The sequence below is a fragment of the Schistocerca americana genome, chromosome 5 (assembly GCF_021461395.2).
Source record: "Schistocerca americana isolate TAMUIC-IGC-003095 chromosome 5, iqSchAmer2.1, whole genome shotgun sequence".
Taxonomy (NCBI): domain Eukaryota; kingdom Metazoa; phylum Arthropoda; class Insecta; order Orthoptera; family Acrididae; genus Schistocerca; species Schistocerca americana.
This window is the reverse complement of record NC_060123.1, coordinates 576,912,843-576,939,424: the sequence shown is the minus strand read 5'-3', so window position 1 is coordinate 576,939,424 and position 26,582 is coordinate 576,912,843. Positions and strand designations below refer to the sequence as shown.

Below are 26,582 nucleotides of genomic sequence, written 5' to 3'. Positions count from 1 at the left end.
GTCTCACTGAACTCTTCTGAACTCTACATGTCATGTGTGGTCTGGCGTCTCCTTACCAGCAACAGGTCCCAGGTTCAAACTAGTCAATTCCCTAAAAAACACGCTCAGGGCGTCGTTGCGCGAAAGTGGTAGGGAGACATGACTTAGAACAAACAGACACCACGCAGAATGTTAGACATGCATTGACAATTCGCTGACGCATGTTGTCAGCCGTTGTCGGTGGATCACGATAACAAATATCCTTCAACTTTACCCATAGAAAGAAATCCGGGGACGTCAGATCCGGTGCACGTGCGGGGCATGGTATGGTGCTTCGACGACCGATCCACCTGTCATGAAATATGCTATTCAATACCGTTTCAACCGCACACGAGCTATGTGCCAGACATCCATCGTGTTGGAAGTACATCGCCATTCTGTAATGCAGTGAAACATCTTGTAGTAACATCGGTAGAACATTACGTAGGAAATCCGCATACATTGCACCATTTAGATTGCCATCGATCAAATGGGGGCCAATCATCCTTCCTCCCATAATACCGCCCATACATTAACCCGCCAAGGTCGCTGATGTTCCACTTGTCGCAGCCATCGTGGATTTTCCGTTGTCCAATAGTACATATCATGCCGGTTTACGTTACCGCTGTTGGGGAATGACGCTTCGTCGCTAAATAGAACGCGTGCAAAAATCTGTCATCGTCCCGTAATTTCTCTTGTGGCCAGTGGCAGAACTGTACACAACGTTCAAAGTTGTCGCCATGCAATTCCTGGTGCGTAGAAATATGGTACGGGTGCAATCGATGTTGATGTAGCATTCTCAACAGCGACGTTTTTGAGGTTCCCGATTCTCGCGCAATTTGTCTGCTACTGATGTACGAGATTAGCCGCGACACCAGCTAAAACAACTACTTGGGCATCATCATTTGTTGCAGGTCGTGGTTGACGTTTCACATGTGACTGAACACTTCCTGTTTCCGTAAATAACGTAACTATCCGTCCAACGGTCCGGACACTTGGATGATGTCGTCCAGGATACCGAGCAGCATGCCTAGCACACGACCGTTGGGCATTTTGATCACAATAGCCGTACATCAACACGATATCGACCTTTTCGGCAATTGGTAACCGGTCCATTTTAACACGGGTAATGTATCACGAAGCAAATACCGTCCGCACTGGCGGAATGTTACGTGATACTACGTACTTACACGTTTGTGACTATTACAGCACCATCTGTTACAAAAGCGAAAAAAGTGGTCCAACTACAACATTCATATTTCTTTAAGTACTACACGAATATGTAATAAAAATGGGGGTTCCTATTTTAGAAAACACAGTTGATATCAGCTTGACCTATGGCAGCACCATCTAACGGGCCAACTATAGCGCCATCTGGTTTCCCCTTTCAAGCTAGACGAGTTTCGTTCTTTGTAGTTTTTTAGTTTGATGCTTATTTCGTGAGATATTTGGCCCGGTCATTATCAATGGACCACCCTGTATACAACATAAATTGGCCAGTGATGGTACTGATCCCCCATGGTACACAAAACGGATTAGATCGCTGCTGCAGAAGCAGCGAAAAAAGCATGCCTAATTTGAAAGAACGCAAAATCCCCAAGATTGGCTTAGTTTTGCAGAAGTTCGAAATATAGCGAGTGCTTCAATGCGAGATGCTTTTAATATTTTCCATAACGAAACTCTGTCTCAGAATCTGGCAGAAAACCCAAAGAGATAGTGGTCATACATAAACCACACCTGTGGCAAGACGCAATCAATACCTTCACTGCGCCATAACAACGGTGAACTCACCAATGAAATGGTTCTAATGGCTGTGAGCACTATGGGACTTAACAGCTGAGGACATCAGTCCCCTAGAAGTTAGAACTACTTAAACCTAACTAACCTAAGGACCTCACACACATCCATGCCCGAGGCAGGATTCGAACCTGCGACCGTAGCGGTCGCGCGTTCCAGACTGAAGCGCCTAGAACTGCACGGCCACTTCGGCCGGCAGTCACTGATGACAGTGCCACTAAAGCAGAGTTATTGAACACGGTTTTCCGAAACTCCTTCACCAAAGAAGACGAAGTAAATATTTCTGAATTCCAATCAAGAGCAACTGCCAAGATGAGAAACGTAGAAGTAGATACCCTCGGCGTAGCAAAGCAGCTTAAATCACTTATTAAAGGCAAGGGATCCGGTCCAGATTGTATAACAGTCAGGTTCCTTTCAGAGTACGCTGATACAATAGCTCTATATTTAGCAATTATATACAATCGTTCGTTCACAGAAAGCTCCGTACCTAAAGTCTGGAAAATTGCTCAAGTCTCACAAATACCCACAAAGGGAAATAGGAGTAATCCGCTGAATTACAGGCCCATATCACTAGCGTCGATTTGTAGTTGGGTTTTGGAACGTATAATGCCAACGGCCTTGCCGCAGTGATAGCACCTGCTCACGTCAGATCGCCGAAGTTAAGCGCTGTCGGGCTTGGCTAGCACTTGGATGGGTCACCGTCCGGTATGCCGAGCGCTGTTGGCAAGCGGGGTGCACTCAGCCCTTGTGAGGCCAATTGAGGAGCTATCTGACTAAGAAGTAGCGGCTCCGGTCTCGAACATTGAAAACGGCTGGGAGAGCGGTGTGCTGACCACATGCCCCTCGATATCCGCATCCAATGACGCCTGTAGCCTGAGGATGACACGGCGGTCGGTCAGTACCGTTAGGGTCTTCCGTGATCTGTTAGGACGGACTTTAGTTTAGTTTTAGTTTGGAGCACATAATGTGTTCGAACATTATGAATTACCTAGAAGAAAACGATTTATTGACACATTTCACGTATTCAGAAAACATCGTTCTTGTGAAACACAACTATGTAGCTCTCTATACTCATGAAGTAATGAGTGATATCGACAGGGGATGTCAATTGATTCCATATTTTTAGATTTCCGGAAGGCTTTCGACACCGTTCATCACAAGCGTCAACCAAACTGCGTGCCTGTGGAACATCACCTCAGTTGTGCGACTGGATTCGTGATTTCCTGTCAGAAAGGTAACAGTTCATAGCAAGAGACGGAAAGTCATCGAGTAAAACAGAAGTAATATCCGGCGTTCCCTAACGAAGTGTTATAGGCCCTCTGCTGTTCCTGATCTAGATTAACGACAGAGGAGACCATGTGAGTAGCCCTATTAGATTGTTTGCAGATGATGCTGTCATTGACTGTCTTGTAAAGTCATCAGATGACCAAAACGAATTGCAAAATGATTTAGATAAGATATCAGTGTCGCGCGAAAAGTGGCAATTGACCCTGAATAAAGAAAAGTGTGAAGTTATTCACAAGAGTACTAAAAGAAAGCAGCTAAATTTCGATTACACGAAAAGTCACACAAATCTTCAGTCGAAATTCAACTAAATACTTAGGCATTACAGTTACAGATACCCTAAAATGGAACGATCACATAGATAACGTTGTGGGTAGAGCTGTGATTCATTGGCAGGACACTTAAAAGGTGCAAAATGAAATTCGCAACACTAAAGTAAATTTCGAACGTAAAATCGATCGTTAGAACACAAAGGTTATGTTTGTCGACTACAGCGCCGTCCACCACGAATGAGAACGATGGTTTGAGGAAACAGTACGTACTTTTTGACATAGAATCCGAATATGCAATAAAAATGGGTGTTTCTAACCAGTAAATACAAAGTTGACCTTGTCCAAGCGGGCAGGTTGGTTAGTAGGCGGCTAGGTGCAGTACAGACAAATGTCCCCTTTACTAATATCAACTTTTCACGTAGAACATTTGTTTTTGTATGATGCATCACTTTCGGAATTCGTAGTTGTCTCAAGTTAAAACAAACACCCTGTGTTTTAGGATAGTTTCATCTATTGTTCATTTTTTGACTGAAGAGTGTATTAATGACACGATTGAATTAATTGGCTTGTGCATTTGCAGATCGCCTAGCGACGTGAGCACAGGACTTTGTAACGACTGTGGTTTTCTTATTCCGACCCGGCCGCTGTGCCCGAGCGGTTCTAGGAGCTTCAGTCCGGAACCGAGCTGCTGCAACGCTCGCGGATTCGAATACTGCCTCGGGCATGGATGTGTGTGATGTCCTTAGGTTAGTTAGGTTTAAGTAGTTATAAGTTCAGCTTAACAGCTCATGCATCGAAGCTGCTTACAAGAATAATATACTGGAGAATGGAAAAGAAAATTGAGAATGCACTAGGTGACGATCAGTTTGTCTTTAGGAAAAGTAAAGGGACGAGAGAGGCAATTCTGACGTTACGGCTAATAATGGAAGCAAGGCTAAAGAAAAATCAAGACACTTTCATAGGATTTGTCGACCTGGAAAAAGCGTTCGACAGTATAAAATGGTGCAAGCTGTTCGAGATTCTGAAAAAAGTAGGGGTAAGCTATAGGGAGAGACGGGTCATATACAATATGTACAACAACCAAGAGGGAATAATAAGAGTGGACGATCAAGAACGAAGTGCTCGTATTAAGAAGGGTGTAAGACAAGGCTGTAGCCTTTCGCCCCTACTCTTCAATCTGTACATCGAGGAAGCAATGATGGAAATAAAAGAAAGGTTCAGGAGTGGAATTAAAATACAAGGTGAAAGAATATCAATGATACGATTCGCTGATGACATTGCTATCCTGAGTGAAAGTGAAGAAGAATTAAATGATCTGCTGAAGGGAATGAACAGTCTAATGAGTACACAGTATGGTTTGAGAGTAAATCGAAGAAAGACGAAGGTAATGAGAAGTAGTAGAAATGAGAACAGCGAGAAACTTAACATCAGGATTGATGGTCACGAAGTCAATGAAGTTAAGGAATTCTGCTACCTAGGCAGTAAAATAACTAATGACGGACGGAACACGGAGGACATCAAAAGCAGACTCGCTGTGGCAAAAAAGGCATTTCTGGCCAAGAGAAGTCTACTAATATCAAATACCGTCCTTAATTTGAGGAAGAAATTTCTGAGGATGTACGTATGGAATACAGCATTGTATGGTAGTGAAACATGGACTGTGGGAAAACCGGAACAGAAGAGCATCGAAGCATTTGAGATGTGGTGCTATAGACGAATGTTGAAAATTAGGTGGACTGATAAGGTAAGGAATGAGGAGGTTCTACGCAGAATCGGAGAGGAAAGGAATATGTGGAAAACACTGATAAGGAGAAGGGACAGGATGATAGGACATCTGCTAAGACATGAGGGAATGACTTCCATGGTACTAGAGGAAGCTGTAGAGGGCAAAAACTGTAGAGGAAGACAGAGATTGGAATACGTCAAGCAAATAATTGAGGACGTAGGTTGCAAGTGCTACTCTGAGATGAAGAGGTTAGCACAGGAAAGGAATTCGTGGAGGGTCGCATCAAACCAGTCTGTAGACTGATGACAAAGAAAAACAAGTTCTAGGGGACTGATGCCCTCAGATGTTAAGTCCCATAGTGCTCAGAGCCATTTGAACCATTTGAATCTTTTTCCGAGCAACGTTAACGTAGTTAGTAAAGTAACTGACATCACTCGTGAAATTTCAACTACTTCGCTTGATCTTGAAGAAAATATATACCAACAGCTGTAATTTTATTTAGCTACTAGTTTCGGTGCCTCATTCACACCATCCTTAGGCCCCTACACACGTAGCTAGATAAGTCATCTAATCGTTGGCGCTATTATAGGGACTACTATGTCCAGCTGGATTTCGTAGACCTTCTCGGCAGACGTGGACCCTTCACAAGCTACAATAGAGCATACGATTAGATGACTTAGTAGTAGTTACGTCTCTAGGGGCCTGAGGATAGTGCCAGTGAAACTGGTAGCTAAATGGAAATGAGCCTATGGCATCGTCGGCTGGGAGGCCCCATTCGGGGAAGTTCGGCCGCCTAGTGCAATTCTTATTTCATTCGACGCCACATTGGACGACTTGGGGGCCGGCGATGAGGATGAAATGATGGTGAGGACAACACAGCACCCAGTCCACGAGCGGAGAAAATCTCCAACCCGGCCGGGATTCGAACCCGAGCCCGCTTGCACGGGAGGCAAGCACGTTATCACCCAGCTAAGCAGGTGGACTGGTAGCTAAATAAAATTGTTGAATAAAATTACGGCTGTCGGTATCTATTTTCTTCAAGTCTTCAACCAGCCGCAGTCCAATTCCATCTACAGAAGATGGAGTTACAGAAAACTTTGCTTCATATTCTGCCTGATCTTGGATAGCCGAGTCAAGTACAGTAGCACCTCATTTCAGTCAACAGGACCTGATCAAAATTCTGATTCCTCGTCTTTCACGGTGCTGAGACAGTTACTTACAAGGGAACCTCCCCATCGCACCCCCCCTCAGATTTAGTTATAAGTTGGCACAGTGGATAGGCCTTGAAAAACTGAACACAGATCGATCGAGAAAACAGGAAGAAGTTGTGTGGAACTATGAAAAAAAATAAGCAAAATATACAAACTGGGTCGTCTATGTGTATTATAGGCAATAATAAGGGCAATATGAAACGAGGAGCGACGTGGTCCCGTGGTTAGCGTGAACAGCTGCGGAACGAAAGGTCTTTAGTTCAAATCTTCCGTCGACCGAGAATTTTAACTTTTTATTTTCAGTTTATGTGACAAACTCTTATGTTTTCATCACTTTTTTTGGAGTGATTATTACATACACAAGAAAACCTAAATCGGGCAAGGTAGAAGAATCTTTTTACCCATTCGCCAAGTGTACTAGTTAGGTGGGTCGAAACATATTCCTGTCATGTGACGCACATGCTGTCACCAGTGTCGTATAGAATATATCAGACGTGTTTTCGTGTGGAGGAATCGGTTGACCTATGACCTTGCGATCAAATGTTTTCGGTTCACATTAGAGAGGCACGTCCTTTCGTCAACTAATCGCACGGTTTTGCGGTGCGGTCGCAAAACACAGACACTAAACTTATTACAGTGAACAGAGACGTCAATGAACGAACGGACAGATCATAACTTTGCGAAAATAAAGAAAACAAAATTTTCAGTCGAGGGCAGATTTGAACTAAATACCTCCCGTTCCGCAGCTGTTCACGCTAACCACGGGACCACGGCGCCCCTCGCCTCACATTCCCCTTAATATTGCCTATCTTACGCATGGACGACCCAGTTTGTGTATTTTGTTTATTTTTTCATAGTTCCACACAACTTCTTCCTGTTTTCTCGATTGATCTGTGTTCAGTTTTTCAAGGCCTATCCACTGTGCCAACTTATAACTAAATCTGAGGGGGGTGCGATGGGGAGGTTCCCTTGTTAGACTGATGACGCCAGGTCACTACAATTTACAGAACTTTGAAATCTTTTCTGTTACGTTCAGATCCATGGACAGAAGTTTCATTGGAAAAGAGGTCACTACAGTGGACACAGTGTTAACATTTGTAGGGGGAAGATTATAAACTGAATAACGGATGTTAAAACCATTTGCAACGTGATTCAATTGCTGAGGTGTGTCAGCTTTCATATAAGTGTACAACAGCTTGTCCACTGTAATGGAAGAAGTGTGGAGCCTGATGCTTCTCTTAATTGACTTGCAGAAAATGCTATAGAGCTCATTAGGCACCTCACAGCTCAGCTTTTGTATACGCCAACGAAAAGTAAAACACAGTGAAATTAACCTGATCACAAATGCATGAAATAAAACTGGAAAAGCTCTCAATGTGAGCTATCGGCGCATGAAGGAGTACTGGTTAATTCCTCGGTTTCAGCAGAACCATTTTGCAATGTACTATTTGCCCATGACACAACAGTTTTTGGCTTCGGTACTTCAATAACTTAATACCTACTACTTCTCTCCAGAGAATGTCAAATGCTACTCTTTTCCAGTTTACAGTTTGGTGAACACAAGGCTGTAATGAGCATCGTCGATAGCAAAGTTCCCGTAACTATTCTCCTAGACCATAAGTAACTTCATCTTTGCAATAAACACTTACCTGAAACATATTCTTCAGCTTCCCACTGGTGAATAAGGGGCTGAGTTTGTTGCGCAAATGCCGCCATCTTTCGCCCTTCATGAAGAACAGTTGATTCTCCAGTACCGGTTCCTTGAAGGGGAGACGTTCTCGGTCCATGAAGAAATCAAAGTCTTTGACGAATACTTGACGAATGAGTTCTGGATCGATGACTAGCAAGCTGGGAGTCCGTTTGCGATAAATCCCTACGTAACGCTTATCTGAAACAAATATTGACATCTGTTTTGTGAGTCAAATAAACAAATGTGTACTCATTGTGGACTTCACATTCAAAAAGCTGATCACAACTGGGAAAATTATAAACGGGAAGAGAAAAGATGATTAATCACTGTAAATGAACATCAAAATTTTTCACAACCTGACTTGCACTCTGTAAGTAGAAAACTTGTAGTAATCTACTTCGAAAAGACACTTGAATCATCGTAATGAATAACAGTACATTAGATCCAATATATAGAGCATGTCAGAGTGTTTACATATGTAGTGGTGAAACTAAGAAGCGATATGAAATGGTACTGGAAGAGAAAAGGAGAATGAAAAACTTACATGTAATGAAAGGATTTTAGGAAGTTCACTTAATCTCTGAATGAAATGACACATAAGGTAACAGCGTGACAAGATCTAGAATATTGCCCCAGCGTTTAGAGTTCTATCAAGTAACCACGACGGAAAACATCTAAAGAAATCAGAGGCGCGCTGCTAGGATCGTAAAAGGGCAGCTTAGCCCCGGCGATAGTGCAACAGATATACTCGGGAAGCTTAAATGGGAGCACTTGGGAGCTTGACATTCTCGCAAAACCCCGTTGACTAAATTTAGGGGATTATTTTTCGAGGAAGACCGTGGGAAAATTCTGCTTTCGCAGTCGCATATCTCTGGTAGGGATCGTGGGAACTACGTAAGAGAGCTTAGGGTGCTTGCAGAGATAAGTTGACGATCATTTCTCTTCCGCTCATAACGCCAACTGAGTACAACAAAGTCGCTAATATTGACAGATAGACTACTTATGGTACTCTAGAGAAGACCAGAGAACTAATCTGCCTGTATCTTGCAAGTTCAACATCAAAAGTAAAATTTCTTAGGAAAAAGTAAAATTCCTTCGTAAAGTCTCTGGGCCTTCAGACATATGTACTAATTTTCGACAACGAGACAGTCTTTCCCCCATTCGCCTCCCCCCCCCCCCCACCCCCAGTCTCCCTCCCCCTCTTCCTGCTGTTGTTTGACTAAATTCTGGACGGAAATTACGAACTCAAAATCAGTGTTAACTGCTTATCCTTCGCTGATGACCTAGAAACTAATATTAAGGCTAAGACTGAAATTAAATATGTCAGAGAAAAACTCAGCAAGGTAGCGACACTGAGAAAACCCATTACTTTGAAATCTGCGTCAAAACTTCGTTTATATTTACCCCGTTATTGGTTGCGAACATCGGTAAAGACATTACATCTCACTGTAAAGTTTATTTCAGTCAATACTTACGGGATTATTTTTGGTTATACCGGTTTAGATTGTATGCTGTGAGTCAGTATTTCATTGAGGCTATTACTAGAAGAGCATTGACCGAAATAAACTTTGTACTACATCAAAGCAGCACGGAAGTTCCATTGAAGATAAAATAGCGGATTGCTTTACAAGCATCCTTCTTCGGATTCCTTGGAGAAGTCATCAGAATTAGAAAATAGCACAAATTTAGAAACAGCCACCAAACTTCGAAAGACATTGAGAATAGCGTGAAACCACTTCAACAAAAAAAGAAATTCTGTCCAAACAGAAACTGCAGTATAAGGAAACAGTTCTTTAGCCGGAAGCAGTAAATCCATAAAAGGTAACAAAATATAATGCCCTGCGAGAGAGAATTGAATTCGGATGAAGCGGAGAAGTTCACGCAAGTGATGTTTGAAATTCTATGGCAATATTTATAGGGTGGTCAATAATAGACTCCCAAAAGATGACTCAACGTTATGAATTCAAAGAGGCGCAAAATCAGTTAGGGGCGATTTTCATGCCATAAATATCGCAGAGGAAAGGCGTAGTAAACTGTCTAGCCTTTGGAATACTGGTTACAAACCACAGATTCATGGAGAAGCTTAAGAAGAGAATTGTATAGTTGTGGGCAGAAAAATGAAACAAAAAATAAATAATAGTGAATACGTGAAAATATTTTGGTAGGATAATAGGCAGAAACCGTCAAGCCAGTTTCCAAATTTAAAGGCGCTCTGTACGCGGACAAAACGAAAAATGAAGAAGGTACGAAGTATATTTTATCAAGCAGTATATAGCGCCTTCCGGAGTATACGCAGGTAAATATTTCAGTCACATTTGCAATATCTTAGTGAGCATGGCGCATTATTTTAGTGAAGTTAAAATCTTAATGGCACAAAGAGGCCACTTAGATTTTGATTCGCATGGGAGAGTCCGTCCATTGTATGTAATCTCTCCAAATAAACTTTTAAAGTAGCAGCGCCTTCCACACACTTAATGCAAAACAGAGTATATGAGTTTGTCTGTCAAAGTGCAATGCCTGAGGCTTTCAGTGACTACTGTAGCAGTATCTTATGGAAAAACCTCTCACAAAATCCAAAGAAATTCGGAACATAATGTGGCACCAAAGTTAGTGTCCAGACGTTCATGAAGACGCAGAAACTGAAACTGGGATTAGCAAAGCACAAGCAGAAATGCTAAAATCTGTTTTCAAATTTTTCTTCGCAAAAAGAAGATACAAGACGACTCTTCCAGATCAGTTCTTGCATCACTGCAAAGCTGAGTGATATAGATATTAGTGTCAGATATTAGAAGCAACTGAAATCGCAAACACTGAACAAAGCTCCAGAGCCCATAGGAATCTCTATAAGGTTCGGTACAGAATCTGCGGGGAGTTAACACCTCCTTTAACCATAAAATCCTCACACCTAGAAGAAAGCAAAGGTCACACTCATCTACAAGACGGGTAGTAAACGTGATTCATAAATCAACTGTCAAGTGACATTCATCTGTTGTAGAATCTTTGAGCATATTCCGAGGTGCAAAGCAATTCCGTATCTCGAGCAGGATGGCCTTCTCTGTGCCACCCAGCATGGATTCCGAAAACATCCATCATGCGAAACCCAACTCGCACTTTTCTCACATGACATCCTGAAAGCCATGGTTTAAGGCGATGCTTTATTTCATGAGTTCCGAAAGCATTTGACTCAACACCACTCTAATTGCCGGCCGGGGTGGCCGAGCGGTTCTGGGCGCTACAGTCTGGAACAGCGCGACCGCTACGGTCGCAGGTTCGGATCCAGCCTCGGGCATGGATGTGTGTGATGTCCTTAGGTTAATTAGGTTTAAGTAGTTCTAATTTCTAGGGGACTGATGACCTCAGAAGTTGAGTCCCATAGTGCTCAGAGCCATTTGAACATTTTGAACCACTCTAAGTCTTGTTAACGAAAGTACGATCGTATAGAGTATCAAGTAAATTTGCGACCGGATTAAGGATTTCTTGTTGGGAAAGACGTAGGAGAGTCACAGGCAGATGCAGAAGTAACTTCAGGAGTGCCCCAGGGAAGTGTGTTAGGATCACTGCCGTTCATATTGCATATTAATTGCGTGGCAGACAAGTTTATAGTAGCTTCAGATCTTTTGCAAATGACGCTGTTATCTATAGTGAAGTATTATCTGAGTAAGGCTCCACAAATATTTTTTCTGGCTCTGATGGTATTTGAAAGTGGTGCAAATTTTGGTAATTTGCTTTAAATGGTGAAAATGTAAAATTCCGCGATAACTTAGTATCCTATGACTACAATATCTGTTTGAAAGTGGTGCGAATTTTGGCAACTTGTTTTAAATGTTCAGAAACGTACAAGCGTGCACTTCATAAAACGCAAAAATATCAGTGAGTAACAACTGGGACCATTCACCTTCTACAAATACCTGGACTCAACACTTTGTAGGCATGTGTAATGAAGTGATTATATACGCTCAGTAGTAGATGAAGCAGGTGAGAGACATATTTTCATTGGCACGATACAGGGAAAATGTGATGAATCTATAAATGAGACTGCTTCCAAAAAAACCTGTGCTGCTGATCCTCGAGTATTGTTCGAGTGTGTGGGACCTATACGAAGTACACTCTCCAATCACGTTAATGCGACCACCTGTCAAAAACCTGTGTAACCAGTTTTTGAAGCGCGGACCGCTGCGAGACGAGCAGGAAGACTGACAGTGAGGTTCTGGAAGATACCGACTGGGATGTGGATTCATGCCGACACCATTTCCGTAGCCAGCTGCGCCAGGTTTCTCGTTTCCGTGGCGCGGACATCCTGAACGACGTGGTCCCACGGATTCTCGATTGGGTTTCAATCCGCGGAGTTTGGTGATCAGGGGTGTACGGTTTACTCACCTTGGTGCTCTTCGAACCACGCACGTACTTGCCTAAGTGTGTGGCACATTACATTGCCCCGCTAGTAGATGCCCTCGTGCTGAGCAAAAACAATCTGCATGTAGAGGTGGAGATGGTTCCCAAGTATAGATGCTTACTTGTGTTGATCCATTGTGCCTTTCAAAATGACGAGATGCCACCAAAACATTCCCCAGACTACAACGCTCTCTCCCTCGTCAATAATTTCTCACAAGAACTATTTTTGTTGTGCTTTGTACGATTAGGGACGTGATAGGATCTCTGAAATTCACACCAACGCCTTGGCTGTCAGTACTCGCCAATACTGCCCCTCTAAATCTCCGAGGACAACAAGCAGTAACATATGAATGGATTAAACTCAAAAGATCCAGTCGCCTACCTACTCATGAAACATTAAACAACTTAACCAATCACTCGATTAAAATCTAGAGAACCAGTCTGGATAAACGCTGGCGAACTCGTCCTAGAAAGCTATAACCAAAGAGATGAATGGCGAAATCAGTGGACGGCCTTCCATAGTCATAAGAAATTAGGCGACATATGTCCGACCTTCCAACTGCCTGAAATGAAACAGCCAGGAAAAATATGGATCTTCCTCAACCGTATGAGAACTCGCCACTCCGTGAGCAAAGCAAAGCTACACAAGTGGGGACTTACCGATGATGACTAGTGCGACTGCGGAACATCGGAACAAGAACACATTTTGCACGAACGCCCAAGAAGAAAATTGCGGTACCTGCAGAGACTTTGCAGAAGCAACTCCCGCAGCAATTAACTGGTTAAAGTCCTTGGTTATCGAGCTAAGATGAAAAATGGATCGTTCAACTTCTTCTGTCTACTCCCGGTTCTCCAGCTTCGTTTACTTCCTGTGCATACATATTTTCTGCATACATATTACATTATATCAACTCAATTGTATGTACTTTTAAAATACTTATAATTCTGTAAGCCACTCGCTAAATAAATAAATAAACTCTACCTCCTCTGGCCTGGACCCCTTTGGTTTATGCTGCCCTGTGGGGTCCGCTGTTTTTCCAAGATTTAGCAATATTTGTGTTAAGTTGGTGGCGGGGATGCCCCTTCTATCGCCATAGTCGTCGGTTAACCTAAAAGCGTCTGTGAATAATGCAAACTTTGTTCTATGTGTTACCCTATTTTAACTGTTTACATATCGTATTTTCTGAGGCAGAGATTGAGGAACACCCCAGAACTTCCCTCAATGTGCTTGGAAAATCGCTAAAAAATTACACTCAGGCTGGCCGGTATGCCAGACCGACGATGGTTAATCCGCTGCGTATATCCCATCCGGTTCTGGTTCACCTCCCTGTCTCGTAAGCTAGTGTATAACGTACTATTACAACCTAACGCACAATGCGTTAGGTTATAATACTGGGTCTACTATAGTTCAATTCTTTTATCTTGGCGGCTCGCGCATGCCGCCCAGACGCGGGAGATTGCTGCGTTGCCAGTTGCACACGACGCACGCGCCAATAGAAGCAGCGCCATAGTATAGCATAGTTCGCAAGCTTACGTTTAGGGGGAAGCGCGCAGTTCATGAAGTAAAGCCACCACGGTCGCATTAACCCTTTCGCTGCCAGAAAGACGTGCTCTCTACATTCCGCGCTGTGCGCGATTTTGTCACTGCACTGCTCGCCTGTGAAGACACATCGTGTTCCGACTGCTTTGACACACTTACCATTCGATTCCACAAAAACTATTTGGCCCAAAAATTAGATTTTTACACATCTTCTTGACTGATACCTTCCCCCCATAAATGACTTAATTTTGTTTCGATGTTCAACGCAGTTATTACGCAGCATTAAATATAGTAAACCATTGCACGAAATTTTGAAGAGTTTGCAGAGGTAAAAGTCCATAGAGTATACTTTCCGTATGGTCGATTTTAATTGCCACAATGTTGAGAATGAAATGTGGACAAGATACCTAAATTTCATATAAAATTTACTGTATAACAATATCTCATTTAATTTAAGCAGTGCAATGATGACAAAATCGCGCACAGCGCGGAATGCGGGGAGCACGTGTCTGCAGCAGCGAAAGGGTTAATGAAGAGACAAAGCACTAGAAATTTCAAAAAATTGCATTCAAACGAATATAATTCGTGATGTAAGGCACTTCGATATTGTTTTTAAATAATGAATTTTTTTTTTTTTTGATCGTTGTGTTCGGTCGTTGCGGACGTCGCAAGACATCCTGTTCAAGTTCGGTGGTTGATCCTTTCACTCAGTTTTTTTATTACAGAGGCCAATCGGCTTTCTGGCCGAACACGCTGAGCTACCGTGCCGGCAAATAGTAGCCAAACACCTTCACCGTTATGCTAACGCACCTCGTGTGACTACATAACGCCATGAGGGGTATAACACGTCACGCAAAATACTGACATTACACTGTTGGTATGACTATGAATTACTCCCGCTTCGTCGAAGTACAATAGGAAATAAACAATTACCGCTGTTCTTTATTGCGAAAAAGCGGTTCGTGAGATTGATACAAACACCTTTCCTTGCTATTGCCTGAATTAGGAGTCTTATTGCTTGTTTGGTTTAATTAATTAATAGAATATGAAGCAATTGGTATAAAGAATGCTTTTTCCAAACTTTCTATAAAAGAAAGTCTGCTATCAAGACAATGCTTTTGTTCTATTACTTTATTTATGACTGAACGTTTCTAAAACTGAAGACACTCGTCCATGCTCTGCACTGCAGTCGAGATCTGGCAACGTCGTTCTCTGTTCATTGGCTGACTGTGTTTTGTGACGTCAGATGCGCAGAACGAACCTAAACTCGGCCGCCAACATAAATGACGCGCACTTTAGTAGTGTAAAAATTCGTAATAATTTTAAACGAATTGAAAAGACATATACAGTGAAAAAAAACTACACTTCTATAAAGTATCTGGATATTGTGAAAATTTTCTTCCCTGTTAGTCCATATGGAAATTTCTGTCTGTTGCTTGAACTCGATTACATAACACCGCAAGAAATTAATGTACGATAACAATGGTCGCTTGGGCGATCTAGTTCACTCAGCGTCGTTGTACCCTACGGATATACTACACTTAAGAGCCAAAGAAACTGGTACACCTGGCTAATATCGTGTAGGGCTCCAGTGAGCACATAGAAGTGCCGCAACACGACGTGGCGTGGACTCGAGTGATGTCTGAAGTAGTGGTGGAGGTAATTGAAACCATGAATCCTGCAGGGCTGTCCATAAATCCTTAAGAGTACGAGGGGGAGGAGATGTCTTCTGAACAGATCGTTGCAAGGCATCCCAGATATGCTCAATTATGTTCACGTCTGGAGAGGCTGATGGCAGCGGAAGTGTTTAAACTCCGAAGAGTGTTACTGGAACCATTCTGTAACAATTCTCGACGTCTGTGGTGTTGCATTGTCCTGCTGTAATTACCCAAGTCCGTCGGAATGCACAATGGACATGAGTGGATGCAGGTGGTCAGACAGGATGCTTACGTACGTGTTATCTTTCAGAGTCGTATCTAGACGTATCGGGGGTCCCATATCACTCCAACTGCACACGCTCCACATCATTACAGTGCCTTCACCAGTTTGAACAGTCCCCTGCTGACATGCAGCGACTATGGATTCATGAGGTTGTCTCCATACCCGTACACATCCATGCGCTCGGTACACTTTGAAACGAGACTCGTCCGACCAAGCAATATGGTTCCAGTCATCACCAGTCCAACGTCGCTGTTGACGGGCCCAAGCGAGGCGTAAAGCCTTGTGTCTTGCAGTCATCAAGGGTACACGAGCGGACCTTCTACATCTACATCTACATTTATACTCCGCAAGCCACCCAACAGTGTGTGGCGGAGGGCACTTTACGTGCCACTGTCATTACCTCCCTTTCCTGTTCCAGTCGCGTATGGTTCGCGGGAAGAACGACTGTCTGAAAGCCTCCGTGCGCGCTCTAATCTCTCTAATTTTACATTCGTGATCTCCTCGGGAGGTATAAGTAGGGGGAAGCAATATATTCGATACCTCATCCAGAAACGCACCCTCTCGAAACCTGGCGAGCAAGCTACACCGCGATGCAGAGCGCCTCTGTTGCAGAGTCTGCCACTTGAGTTTATTAAACATCTCCGTAACGCTATCACAGTTACCAAATAACCCTGTGACGAAACGCGCCGCTCTTCTTTGGACTTCTCTATCTCCTCCGTCTAACCGATCTGGTACGGATCCCACACTGATGAGCAATACTCAAGTATAGGTCGAATGAGTGTTTTGTAAGCCACCTCCTTTGTTGATGGACTACATATTCTAAGCACTCTCCCAATGAATCTCAAGCTGGTACCCGCCTTACCAACAATTAATTTTATATGATCATTCCACTTCAAATCGTTCCGCACGCATACTCCCAGATATTTTACAGAAGTAACTGCTACCAGTGTTTGTTCCGCTATCATATAATCATACAATAAAGGATCCTTCTTTCTTCAGTGTTTGTTCCGCTATCATATAATCATACAATGAAGGATCCTTCTTTCTATGTATTCGCAATACATTACATTTGTCTGTGTTAAGGGACAGTTGCCACTCCCTGCACCAAGTGCCTATCCGCTGCAGATCTTCCTGCATTTCGCTACAATTTTCTAATGCTGCAACTTCTCTGTATACTACAGCATCATCCGCGAAAAGCCGCATGGAACTTCCGACACTATCTACTAGGTCATTTATATACGAGGCCTGTTCAGAAAGTAAGCTCCGATTGATTGCCAAATTGAAACCACAGTGAACATCAGAAATGTTTTACTTGTAACAATTAGCTACACCTTTCAGCTACTTCTCTACGTAGTCGCCGTTCTGGCTTAGACTTTTGTCATAGCGTTGTACCAACTTTTCAATAGCCTCATCATAGAAGGCAGCCGCCAGTGCTTTCCGCCAATTCTCCACGTTGGCCTACACCTCGTTGTCTGTGTCAAAATGTTGTCTTCAAAGACAGCGGTTCATGTGACCAGAGATGAAACTCAGGGGGAGACAATTGCGGACTGTATTGTGGGTAATCTAACATTTCCATTTGAAAACGATGCAGGAGCATCTTCATTGCCCCTGCAGAATGCGGCTGAGAATTGTCGTGAAGACGAAACAGCACGACAGTTATGTAATGTTAGCTGCATAGCTTCAGGCGAAATTTCTCACCAGGCCCTCGTACTTGGCAGCAGACACTATTTTCTAGACATCTTTACGCACTCACTGCGAGCTCAGAAATGAGAAGAGCGACGTGATGCAAACTGGGGTTATACTAGAGACACTACCCAACACATCTGTGCAAAGCTTTATCGGATTTTCATAGTCGTTTCCATTTCGCGACCGATCGGAGCTTACTTTCTGAACGCCCCTCGTATATTGTGAAAAGCAATGGTCCCATAACACTCCCCTGTGGCACGCCAGAGGTTACTTTATGGTCCCATAACACTCCCCTGTGGCACGCCAGAGGTTGCTTTAACGTCTGTAGACGTCTCTCCATTTCGATCATGTTTCGTTGAATGGTTCGCACTCTGACACTTGTTGATGGCCCAGCATTGGAATCTGCAGCAGCGGTCAGGTTGCACATCTGTCACGTCGAATGATCGTCTTCAGTCGTCGTTGGTCCCGTTCTTGCAGGATCTTTTCCGGCAGCAGCGATGTCGGATATTTGATGTTTTACCGGGTTCCTGATAGTCACGGTACACTCATGAAATAGTCGTACGGGAAAATCACTACTTCATCGCTACTTCGGAGTGCTGTGTCCCATCGCTCGTGCGCCAACGTTCAAAACTCACTTAAATCTTATTAAACTGCCACTGTAGCAGCAGTAACCGATCTAACAACTGCGCCGGACGCTTGTTGTCTTATATAAGCGTTGCCGACCGCAGCGCCGTGTTCTATCTGTTTACATATCTCTGTATTCGAATGCGCATGCCTATATCAGTTTCTTTGGCGCTTCAATATACAGGGTGTCCCAGCTATCTTGTCCACCCAAAATATCTCTGGAACAATAACAGCTATTGGAAAACGACTTTCACCGGTATCAATGTAGGGCTGGGGCCCGTAAATGTACATACTTGGAAACATTCTAAAACGAAAGCATATGTGTTTTTTAACACAAACTTATGTTTTTTTTAAATGGACCTCCTGTATTTTTTCTTCAGCAATCCATAGCATGACAAAGCACATACACAATGGCGTTGATTGGATCGCAATAATCCCATTACATCCCGAGATATTGAGACGCGAAGTTGACGCTTGAAACACCCGACATGCGCTGCTAGCGCACGTCCTGAGGCTCAGGCGTGAACACCATCCTGCCCGTAATCGCGATGTGATTGACATGCGTAATCACACTTCCATACTTATCAAGAGGTCCGAAACGAATAATACGGTCTGCTGCCATCCTGCATTAACGTCGTACGTTCCAGCAGGTATTTATCCCATAGGCTAGGGGTGATGCGGTTCTGTAACATATCTGTGTACCGCAACGTTAGTCACAAAGTTAACTTCGCTTATCGTTAATCCGTTACTAGAAAGGTCATGCCGTTCAACGTTAAAACTTTACTTTACTGTAGATCTAGCGCAAGTGACAGTTAATCATTCACTCGTAATAGTAAAATTCATGTTGATGGTTTTAGTGAAACGAGCAAGTGGACTAAAGCTTTACTTTACTGTAGATCTAGCGCAAGTGACAGTTAATCATTCACTCGTAATAGTAAAATTCATGTTGATGGTTTTAGTGAAACGAGCAAGTGGACTAAAGCTTTTACCGTTGTTTCGGACCTCTTGATACGTATGGAGGTGTGATTACACATGTCAATCACATCGCGATTACGGGCAGCATGGGGTTCACGCCTAAGCCTCAGGACGTGCGCTAGCAGCGCATGTCGGGTGTTTCAAGCGTCAACTTCGCGTCTCAATATCTCGGGATGTAATGGGAATATTGCGGTGCAATCAGCGCCATTGTATATGTGCTTTGTCATGCTACGGATTGCTGAAGAAAAAATATAGGAGGTGCATTTGAAAAAAACATAAGTTTGTGTTAAAAACACATATGCTTTCGTTTTAGAATGTTTCTAAATATGTACATTCATGGGCCCCAGCCCTACATTGATACCGGTGAAAGTCGTTTTCCAATAGCTGTTATTGTTCCAGAGATATTTTGGGTGGACAAGATAGCTGGGACACCCTGTATATTGAAGAAAGAGGAGCGTTGTTCTGGTCTGAATAGTTTTCTTACTACCTCTATCAGGCTACGGCGCATTGTACTTCATCACAAAAAAAAAAGTTCAAATGTGTGTGAAATCTTAAGGGATTTAACTGCTAAGGTCATCAGTCCCTAAGCTTACACACTACTTAACCTACATTATCCTAAGGACAAACACACACACACCCATGCCCGAGGGAGGACTCGAACCTCCGCCGGGACCAGCCGCGTACTTCATTACGTCACGCGCGTATCTAATAAACGACGGTAAATGATCTTCTGTAACTGAAATATCCTCAAAATTTGTCTGTACTGCCTTGAAACATCCTATACAGTAATGTCGTACAGTCATTCGTTTAATTGATAAACCCACGCAGAACAGCGCTGAAGCCACTGGCTATGAGAAATGCATACGCTAGGAGGTGTTCTTCAAAAGTGAGGTGGCTTACTGGTGAATAGCGCAGTCTGCCACTGTTCGCGGGGGAGCGTAGGCGGCGTAACTCGTAAGCCGGGTCGTATATCACTGAGACAACCTAGTCAGCACACAGCTTTCACACCGACCCGGTACAGCACTTCTCTGTTCATCACTCGTTTTAACCTATCTCAACTGTATACATTTAACCCTTGAGTGCGACCTGAGAGATTAAGTGCAAAGCCTGTTACTGTTAGGAAATATTTGTGTTGTATTGCTACCGCACAGATAACATTCACGTTACATTTTAATTAGGAACATGGCGATCCGTTTCGGGAGTATTTCCCCGATCCTCTCAAATGTGATACCTGAACCTCAACCACTGTGGAATCTAGCTCGATTAAACGATAGACAACGTACTCAGAGACTTTATATTTTACTAGCTGCAGTGTTCGGCATTGCCCGTGATGCTTAATAATTGCCACACAAAGGAATTGGACCTGCGCTTTATTGACACTCATAGTAAAAACAAGCCGCATTGGAAATATCCGCCGCTTTAAATCGAAGGACATTTTTTGGATGACTGGATGTCAACGGAATGCGACGAATGAGTTCGTCTTCATCCGTTTGAAAAGACGATTAGTTGCGCTACCTGTTGTTACATTTTGCGATAAGTATCTCATTGTGTTTTTCGAGAATACGTCTTCCACTGTTTCAGCTCTGTTTTCACTTTTTCAGATATGTCTGTGATTACGTCACTGTTTGGGAATTCTTCGGTTCTCTTCGATCTTTTGGTCGGCCGCCGACCTACCGATCTAGTGATTTTATTGGAACTGTATCCACTACCTGCATTATGGCACTGTGGATTTTAATAATAAAAATAACTGTGTAACGCGGCCTAAAGTATCTTCTACGGTATATGCCATATGTAATAACGGCAACTAATCAATGGTTCAAATGGCTCTGAGCACTATGGGACTTAACATCTGATGTCATCAGTCCCCTAAAACTTAGAACTACTTAAACCTAACTAACCTAAGGACATCATACACGTCCCTGCCCGAGGAAGATTCGAACCAGCGACCGTAGCGATAGCGCGGTTCCAGACTGAAGCGCCTAGAACCGCTCGGTCACAGCGGCCGGCAACTAATCAATAAATATGAGTTTGCAGTCATGTCAAATTACTTTTTTTCTAATATATATATATATATATATATATATATATATATATATATATATATATATATATCGGCCAAGAGTTTTTTTGGTAACAACCTTTTCCCTTTATATATTGCATACATATATGTTTCAAATCAGGTTACGATATCTTGTGTAGGCAATGATTTTTTCTTGTCCTGAAGGCAAAGCGTGCAGAATAAAACTGTAGATTTGTATGAATTACAAACAAACAAACAGACAGTGGTTCAAATGGTTCAAATGGCTCTGAGCACTATGGGACTCAACTGCTGAGGTCATTAGTCCCCTAGAACTTAGAACGAGTTAAACCTAACTAACCTAAGGACATCACAAACATCCATGCCCGAGGCAGGATTCGAACCTGCGACCGTAGCGGTCTTGCGGTTCCAGACTGCAGCGCCTTTAACCGCACGGCCACTTCGGCCGGCAAACAGACAGTCTTCTTTGTATATAAAGATAATTAATGTTCAAATGTGTGTGAAATCTTATGGGACTTAACTGCTAAGGTCATCAGTCCCAAAGCTTACACACTACTTAAACTAAATTATCCTAGGGACAAACACACACACACACACACCCATGCCCGAGGGAGGACTTGAACCTCCGCCGGGACCAGCCGCACAGTCCATGACTGCAGCGCCCTAGACCGCTCGGCTAATCCCGCGCCGCGATAATTCATGCTAAAGGCAGAAACTGAAGTTTCAAACTTAAGTAATGGGTAAGAAAATGTTGCGTATCAACGTGGCACGTGGTGGTGGTGTCTTTAGACCTTGCAATCTTAGTCGCATTTCTCCTGAAGACGGTCAAGATACGTCAGACCTGCTTATCAGATCGTGACTAGTTGTATGGGACTCTCCATCTCTCAGAGCAAGCAGGCATTGTGAAAACGCGTACTCTGGTAAAACTGCTGCTGCCGAGGTCCACTGCTTTCCTGCAGTCAACAAAGTACGGATAACAGGGCTCACAGTCAACTAGCTGGCACTGTCACAGTGGATGCACTATCCACAGTACGACATTTCAGAAATGGCCAACAACGTATGAGCTGCATACAACCTATAACCATCTTGAAACTTCCTGGCAGATTAAAACTGTGTGGCGGACCGAGACTCGGCAGAGCACTTGCCCGCGAAAGGCAAAGGTCCCGAGTTCGAGTCTCGGTCCGGCACACAGTTTTAATCTGCCAGGAAGTTTCATATCAGCGCACACTCCGCTGCAGAGTGAAAATTTCGTTCTGGATACAACCATCTTACTAACCGGGCACATTATCCAAAGCTCTGTACGAGTAAACCTGAAACTGCAGCTCACTGGGCATACAGAGATTAGCGTGGATGCAGGAACATCAGCATTTTCCCCTCGGAACACAGGGAAAGACCGTCTGGACTGAAAAGTCGCGGCACACGTTGGTACACGCCAAAAGAATGATTCTAGTACGTCGTACAGCATACGGTATGAGGTTTCCCTCTAGCCACCAAGATACAAACTAAGCCGATGGTGGTCTGTGTATATGAATTTTCTATAGTGAACAGATCTGATGTAGATGTTTATTAGGTATCCCATCCTCACAAAGTGTTCGTGCAGCGTATGGCGAACACTCCATGGAGCTGGCAGTAGTTGCAATGTTTGACTGACTTCACAGCTGTTACGTACATTTGTCTTTCTGTCGATAGATGTGTAAATATGTTAAGTCCTGCTCTGACTGCTCACCGTGAAGTTTACTCCACAGTCAAGATTGAGTGTGGGCCGCAAATGCTCACATTTTTAATAGAGACCATCCCACAACAAATCATAAGGGGCACTAACTCCCTTTCGAAAGCAATCTTTCAATTGAACTTCTCATTAATGATCGACATTAAAATATGCGATACGCTACGATTTACCAGTAGCTCACAGAATTCCATGTGTAATGCAATGTGACTATGATAGTGGGAAATGAGCCGTGCGCTCCTGTCGTGTTATCTTCTGAGAACTTGATACGGGTTTGTTTGCAATAGAATTTAACCTGACAACAACCTCTGAACTGTAGAGAACAAGCGCCACAGATGCACGTATGCGTTCGCTACTTGTTTGCTACATTCACAGTGAGAGGCAAGAATCGACTACAGCAGGTGAAAAACAAAACCTGAGCTCGCTGTCAAAACTAATGTAGTGCAGTTATTGATCACTTGAAAGTGGTAATTGGGACCGAAATCAGCTGACTGTGCAAGATGTGTAATACGGTCTACTGGCCCTGTCGGGCCATAGAGTTCCGACCGACCGCCGTGTTATCCGCTGCCAATGGCGTCATTTGGATGCGATTTGGAGGGGCACTGGATCATCAAACCACACTCCCAGCCACTGCCAGCTTCCCAGGACTTACGAGGAGAACAATGCAAGTGCCATAACTCGATTTCGCAGAAACTTCGGTCAGTGGAAGTAAAGACAAAATAAGCGACCACGTTTCTCGTCTTTTCCGTAGTCGACCTTTTCTGAGGAATCAGCCATCGAAGTTTTCGAAGTACCTCAGATGCCTTGTACCGCACGATAAGCTCAGCACAACTGGTGGCTAGCGTCGTGGCCTCTGACTTTCGTGTCCCGTGTTCGAAATCTGATTACTGTTTTTATTTTTTTCATTTTTTCATTTATCTACTCATGTACGCAGGAGGTTACTACACGAATGTTTCTTATCAAGTTGGAGTATATAAAGACGTTATATTAACTGTAATAACAACTGGGTTACGCTACATGTGTCATACATTTATTTCTTGATGTATGAGTATATGCTATTTTCTGGATTTACAACCTTTTTAAATTATCATGTTCTTATACTCCATTGTTATATCAATTCTTTTGTTAACTCTTGTAATTTATTCTTGTTTATTCTTTAGGAAGATGTGGTGCATCTCCTTGGGGGATACCGATCGTAAAAATATATGAAACATAGTAATTCCAAACACCAGGAACATCGCGCAAAGGCTTTGTCACAGCGACATTTCTTGATATGAATCTCGCTCGGGAAAGAAACGTCGTTAACATCGCTGAAGACTTCACGCGTTGGCAATAATTTCGCGGCAAAGCACTTATAAAGGATCACTTTTCCAAAAAGTGGCAACTGATTGAATGAATCAAGATACGGTACAGGAATTTCACCGAAAAGAATTTCAAATTATTTCCATGCAGTTATTGTGTACTGTTTTTCATTCACTATACATACAATTAGTAGGTGAATAAGGTCAACGTTATTACAATATACGCGGGAAAACATTCGTGCAGTAATCTTTTACGGACACGGGTTGATAAAATAAAAACAAAAATAAAATTAAAAATAATAATCAAGTTTCGAACACGGGATGATAAAGTGTTAAGCCGTGACACTGGCCACTGTGCGAGCGCTGTGGTTGAACTACACCACTGGCCATTAAAATTGCTACACCACGAAGATGACGTGCTACAGACGCGAAATTTAACCGACAGGAGGAAGATGCTGTGATATGCAAATGATTAGCTTTTCAGAGCATTCACACAAGGTTGGCGCCGGTGGCGACACCTACAACGTGCTGACATGATTAGATTAGATTAGATTAGATTAATACTAGTTCCATGGATCATGAATACGATATTTCGTAATGATGTGGAACGAGTCGAATTTTCCAATACATGACATAATTAGGTTAATTTAACAACATACTTAAGTTAATATAACAACTTTATTTTTTTGTTTTTCTTTATTTTTTATTTTTATTTTTTTTTTATTTTTTTTAATATTTTTGTTTTTTTTTTCTTAATTTATATCTAAAAATTCCTCTATGGAGTAGAAGGAGTCGTCATTCAGAAATTCTTTTAATTTCTTCTTAAATACTTGTTGGTTATCTGTCAGACTTTTGATACTATTTGGTAAGTGACCAAAGACTTTAGTGGCAGTATAATTCACCCCTTTCTGTGCCAAAGTTAGATTTAATCTTGAATAGTGAAGATCATCCTTTCTCCTAGTATTGTAGTTATGCACACAGCTATTACTTTTGAATTGGGTTTGGTTGTTAATAACAAATTTCATAAGAGAGTATATATACTGAGAAGCTACTGTGAATATCCCTAGATCCTTAAATAAATGTCTGCAGGATGATCTTGGGTGGACTCCAGCTATTATTCTGATTACACGCTTTTGTGCAATAAATACTTTATTCCTCAGTAATGAATTACCCCAAAATATGATGCCATATGAAAGCAATGAGTGAAAATAGGCGTAGTAAGCTAATTTACTAAAATGTTTATCACCAAAATTTGCAATGACCCTTATTGCATAAGTAGCTGAACTCAAACGTTTCAGCAGATCATCAATGTGTTTCTTCCAATTTAATCTCTCATCAATGGACATACCTAAAAATTTGGAATATTCTACCTTAGCTATATGCTTCTGATTAAGGTGTATATTTATTAATGGCGTCATACCATTCACTGTACAGAACTGTATGTACTGTGTCTTATCAAAATTCAGTGAGAGTCCGTTTACAAGGAACCACTTAGCAATTTTCTGAAAGACAGTATTGACAATTTCATCAGTTAATTCTTGTTTCTCAGGTGTGATTACTATACTTGTATCATCAGCAAAGAGAACTAACTTTGCCTCTTCATGAATATAGAATGGTAAGTCATTAATATATAATAAGAACAACAAAGGACCCAAGACTGACCCTTGTGGAACCCCATTCTTGATAGTTCCCCAGTTTGAGGAATGTGCTGATCTTTGCATGTTACGAGAACTACTTATTTCAACTTTCTGCACTCTTCCAGTTAGGTACGAATTAAACCATTTGTGCACTGTCCCACTCATGCCACAATACTTGAGCTTGTCTAGCAGAATTTCATGATTTACACAATCAAAAGCCTTTGAGAGATCACAAAAAATCCCAATGGGTGGTGTTCGGTTATTCAGATCATTCAAAATTTGACTGGTGAAAGCATATATGGCATTTTCTGTTGAAAAACCTTTCTGGAAACCAAACTGACATTTTGTTAGTACTTCATTTTTACAGATATGTGAAGCTACTCTTGAATACATTACTTTCTCAAAAATTTTGGATAAAGCTGTTAGAAGGGAGATTGGACGGTAATTGTTGACATCAGATCTATCCCCCTTTTTATGCAAAGGTATAACAATAGCATATTTCAGTCTATCAGGGAAAATGCCCTGTTCCAGAGAGCTATTACACAGGTGGCTGAGAATCTTACTTATCTGTTGAGAACAAGCTTTTAGTATTTTGCTGGAAATGCCATCAATTCCATGTGAGTTTTTGCTTTTAAGCAAGTTTATTATTATCCTAATTTCAGAGGGAGAAGTGGGTGAGATTTCAATTGTATCAAAATGCATAGGTATGGCCTCTTCCATTAAC

General features: G+C 42.5%; 1 protein-coding gene and 1 pseudogene across 1 annotated transcript in view; one reads left to right on the top strand and one right to left on the bottom strand.

The window, feature by feature from the left end:
* The window catches only part of LOC124616134 (probable cytochrome P450 6a14), an 84,757-nt gene that overhangs the window by 45,571 nt on the left and 12,604 nt on the right, over positions 1-26,582 (bottom strand). The window contains exon 3 of the mRNA XM_047144408.1: positions 7,958-8,196. Coding sequence (XP_047000364.1) covers positions 7,958-8,196 — 239 coding nt within the window. The remainder of the gene's footprint in view (positions 1-7,957; positions 8,197-26,582) is intronic.
* Positions 2,424-2,541, top strand: LOC124617057 (annotated as a pseudogene).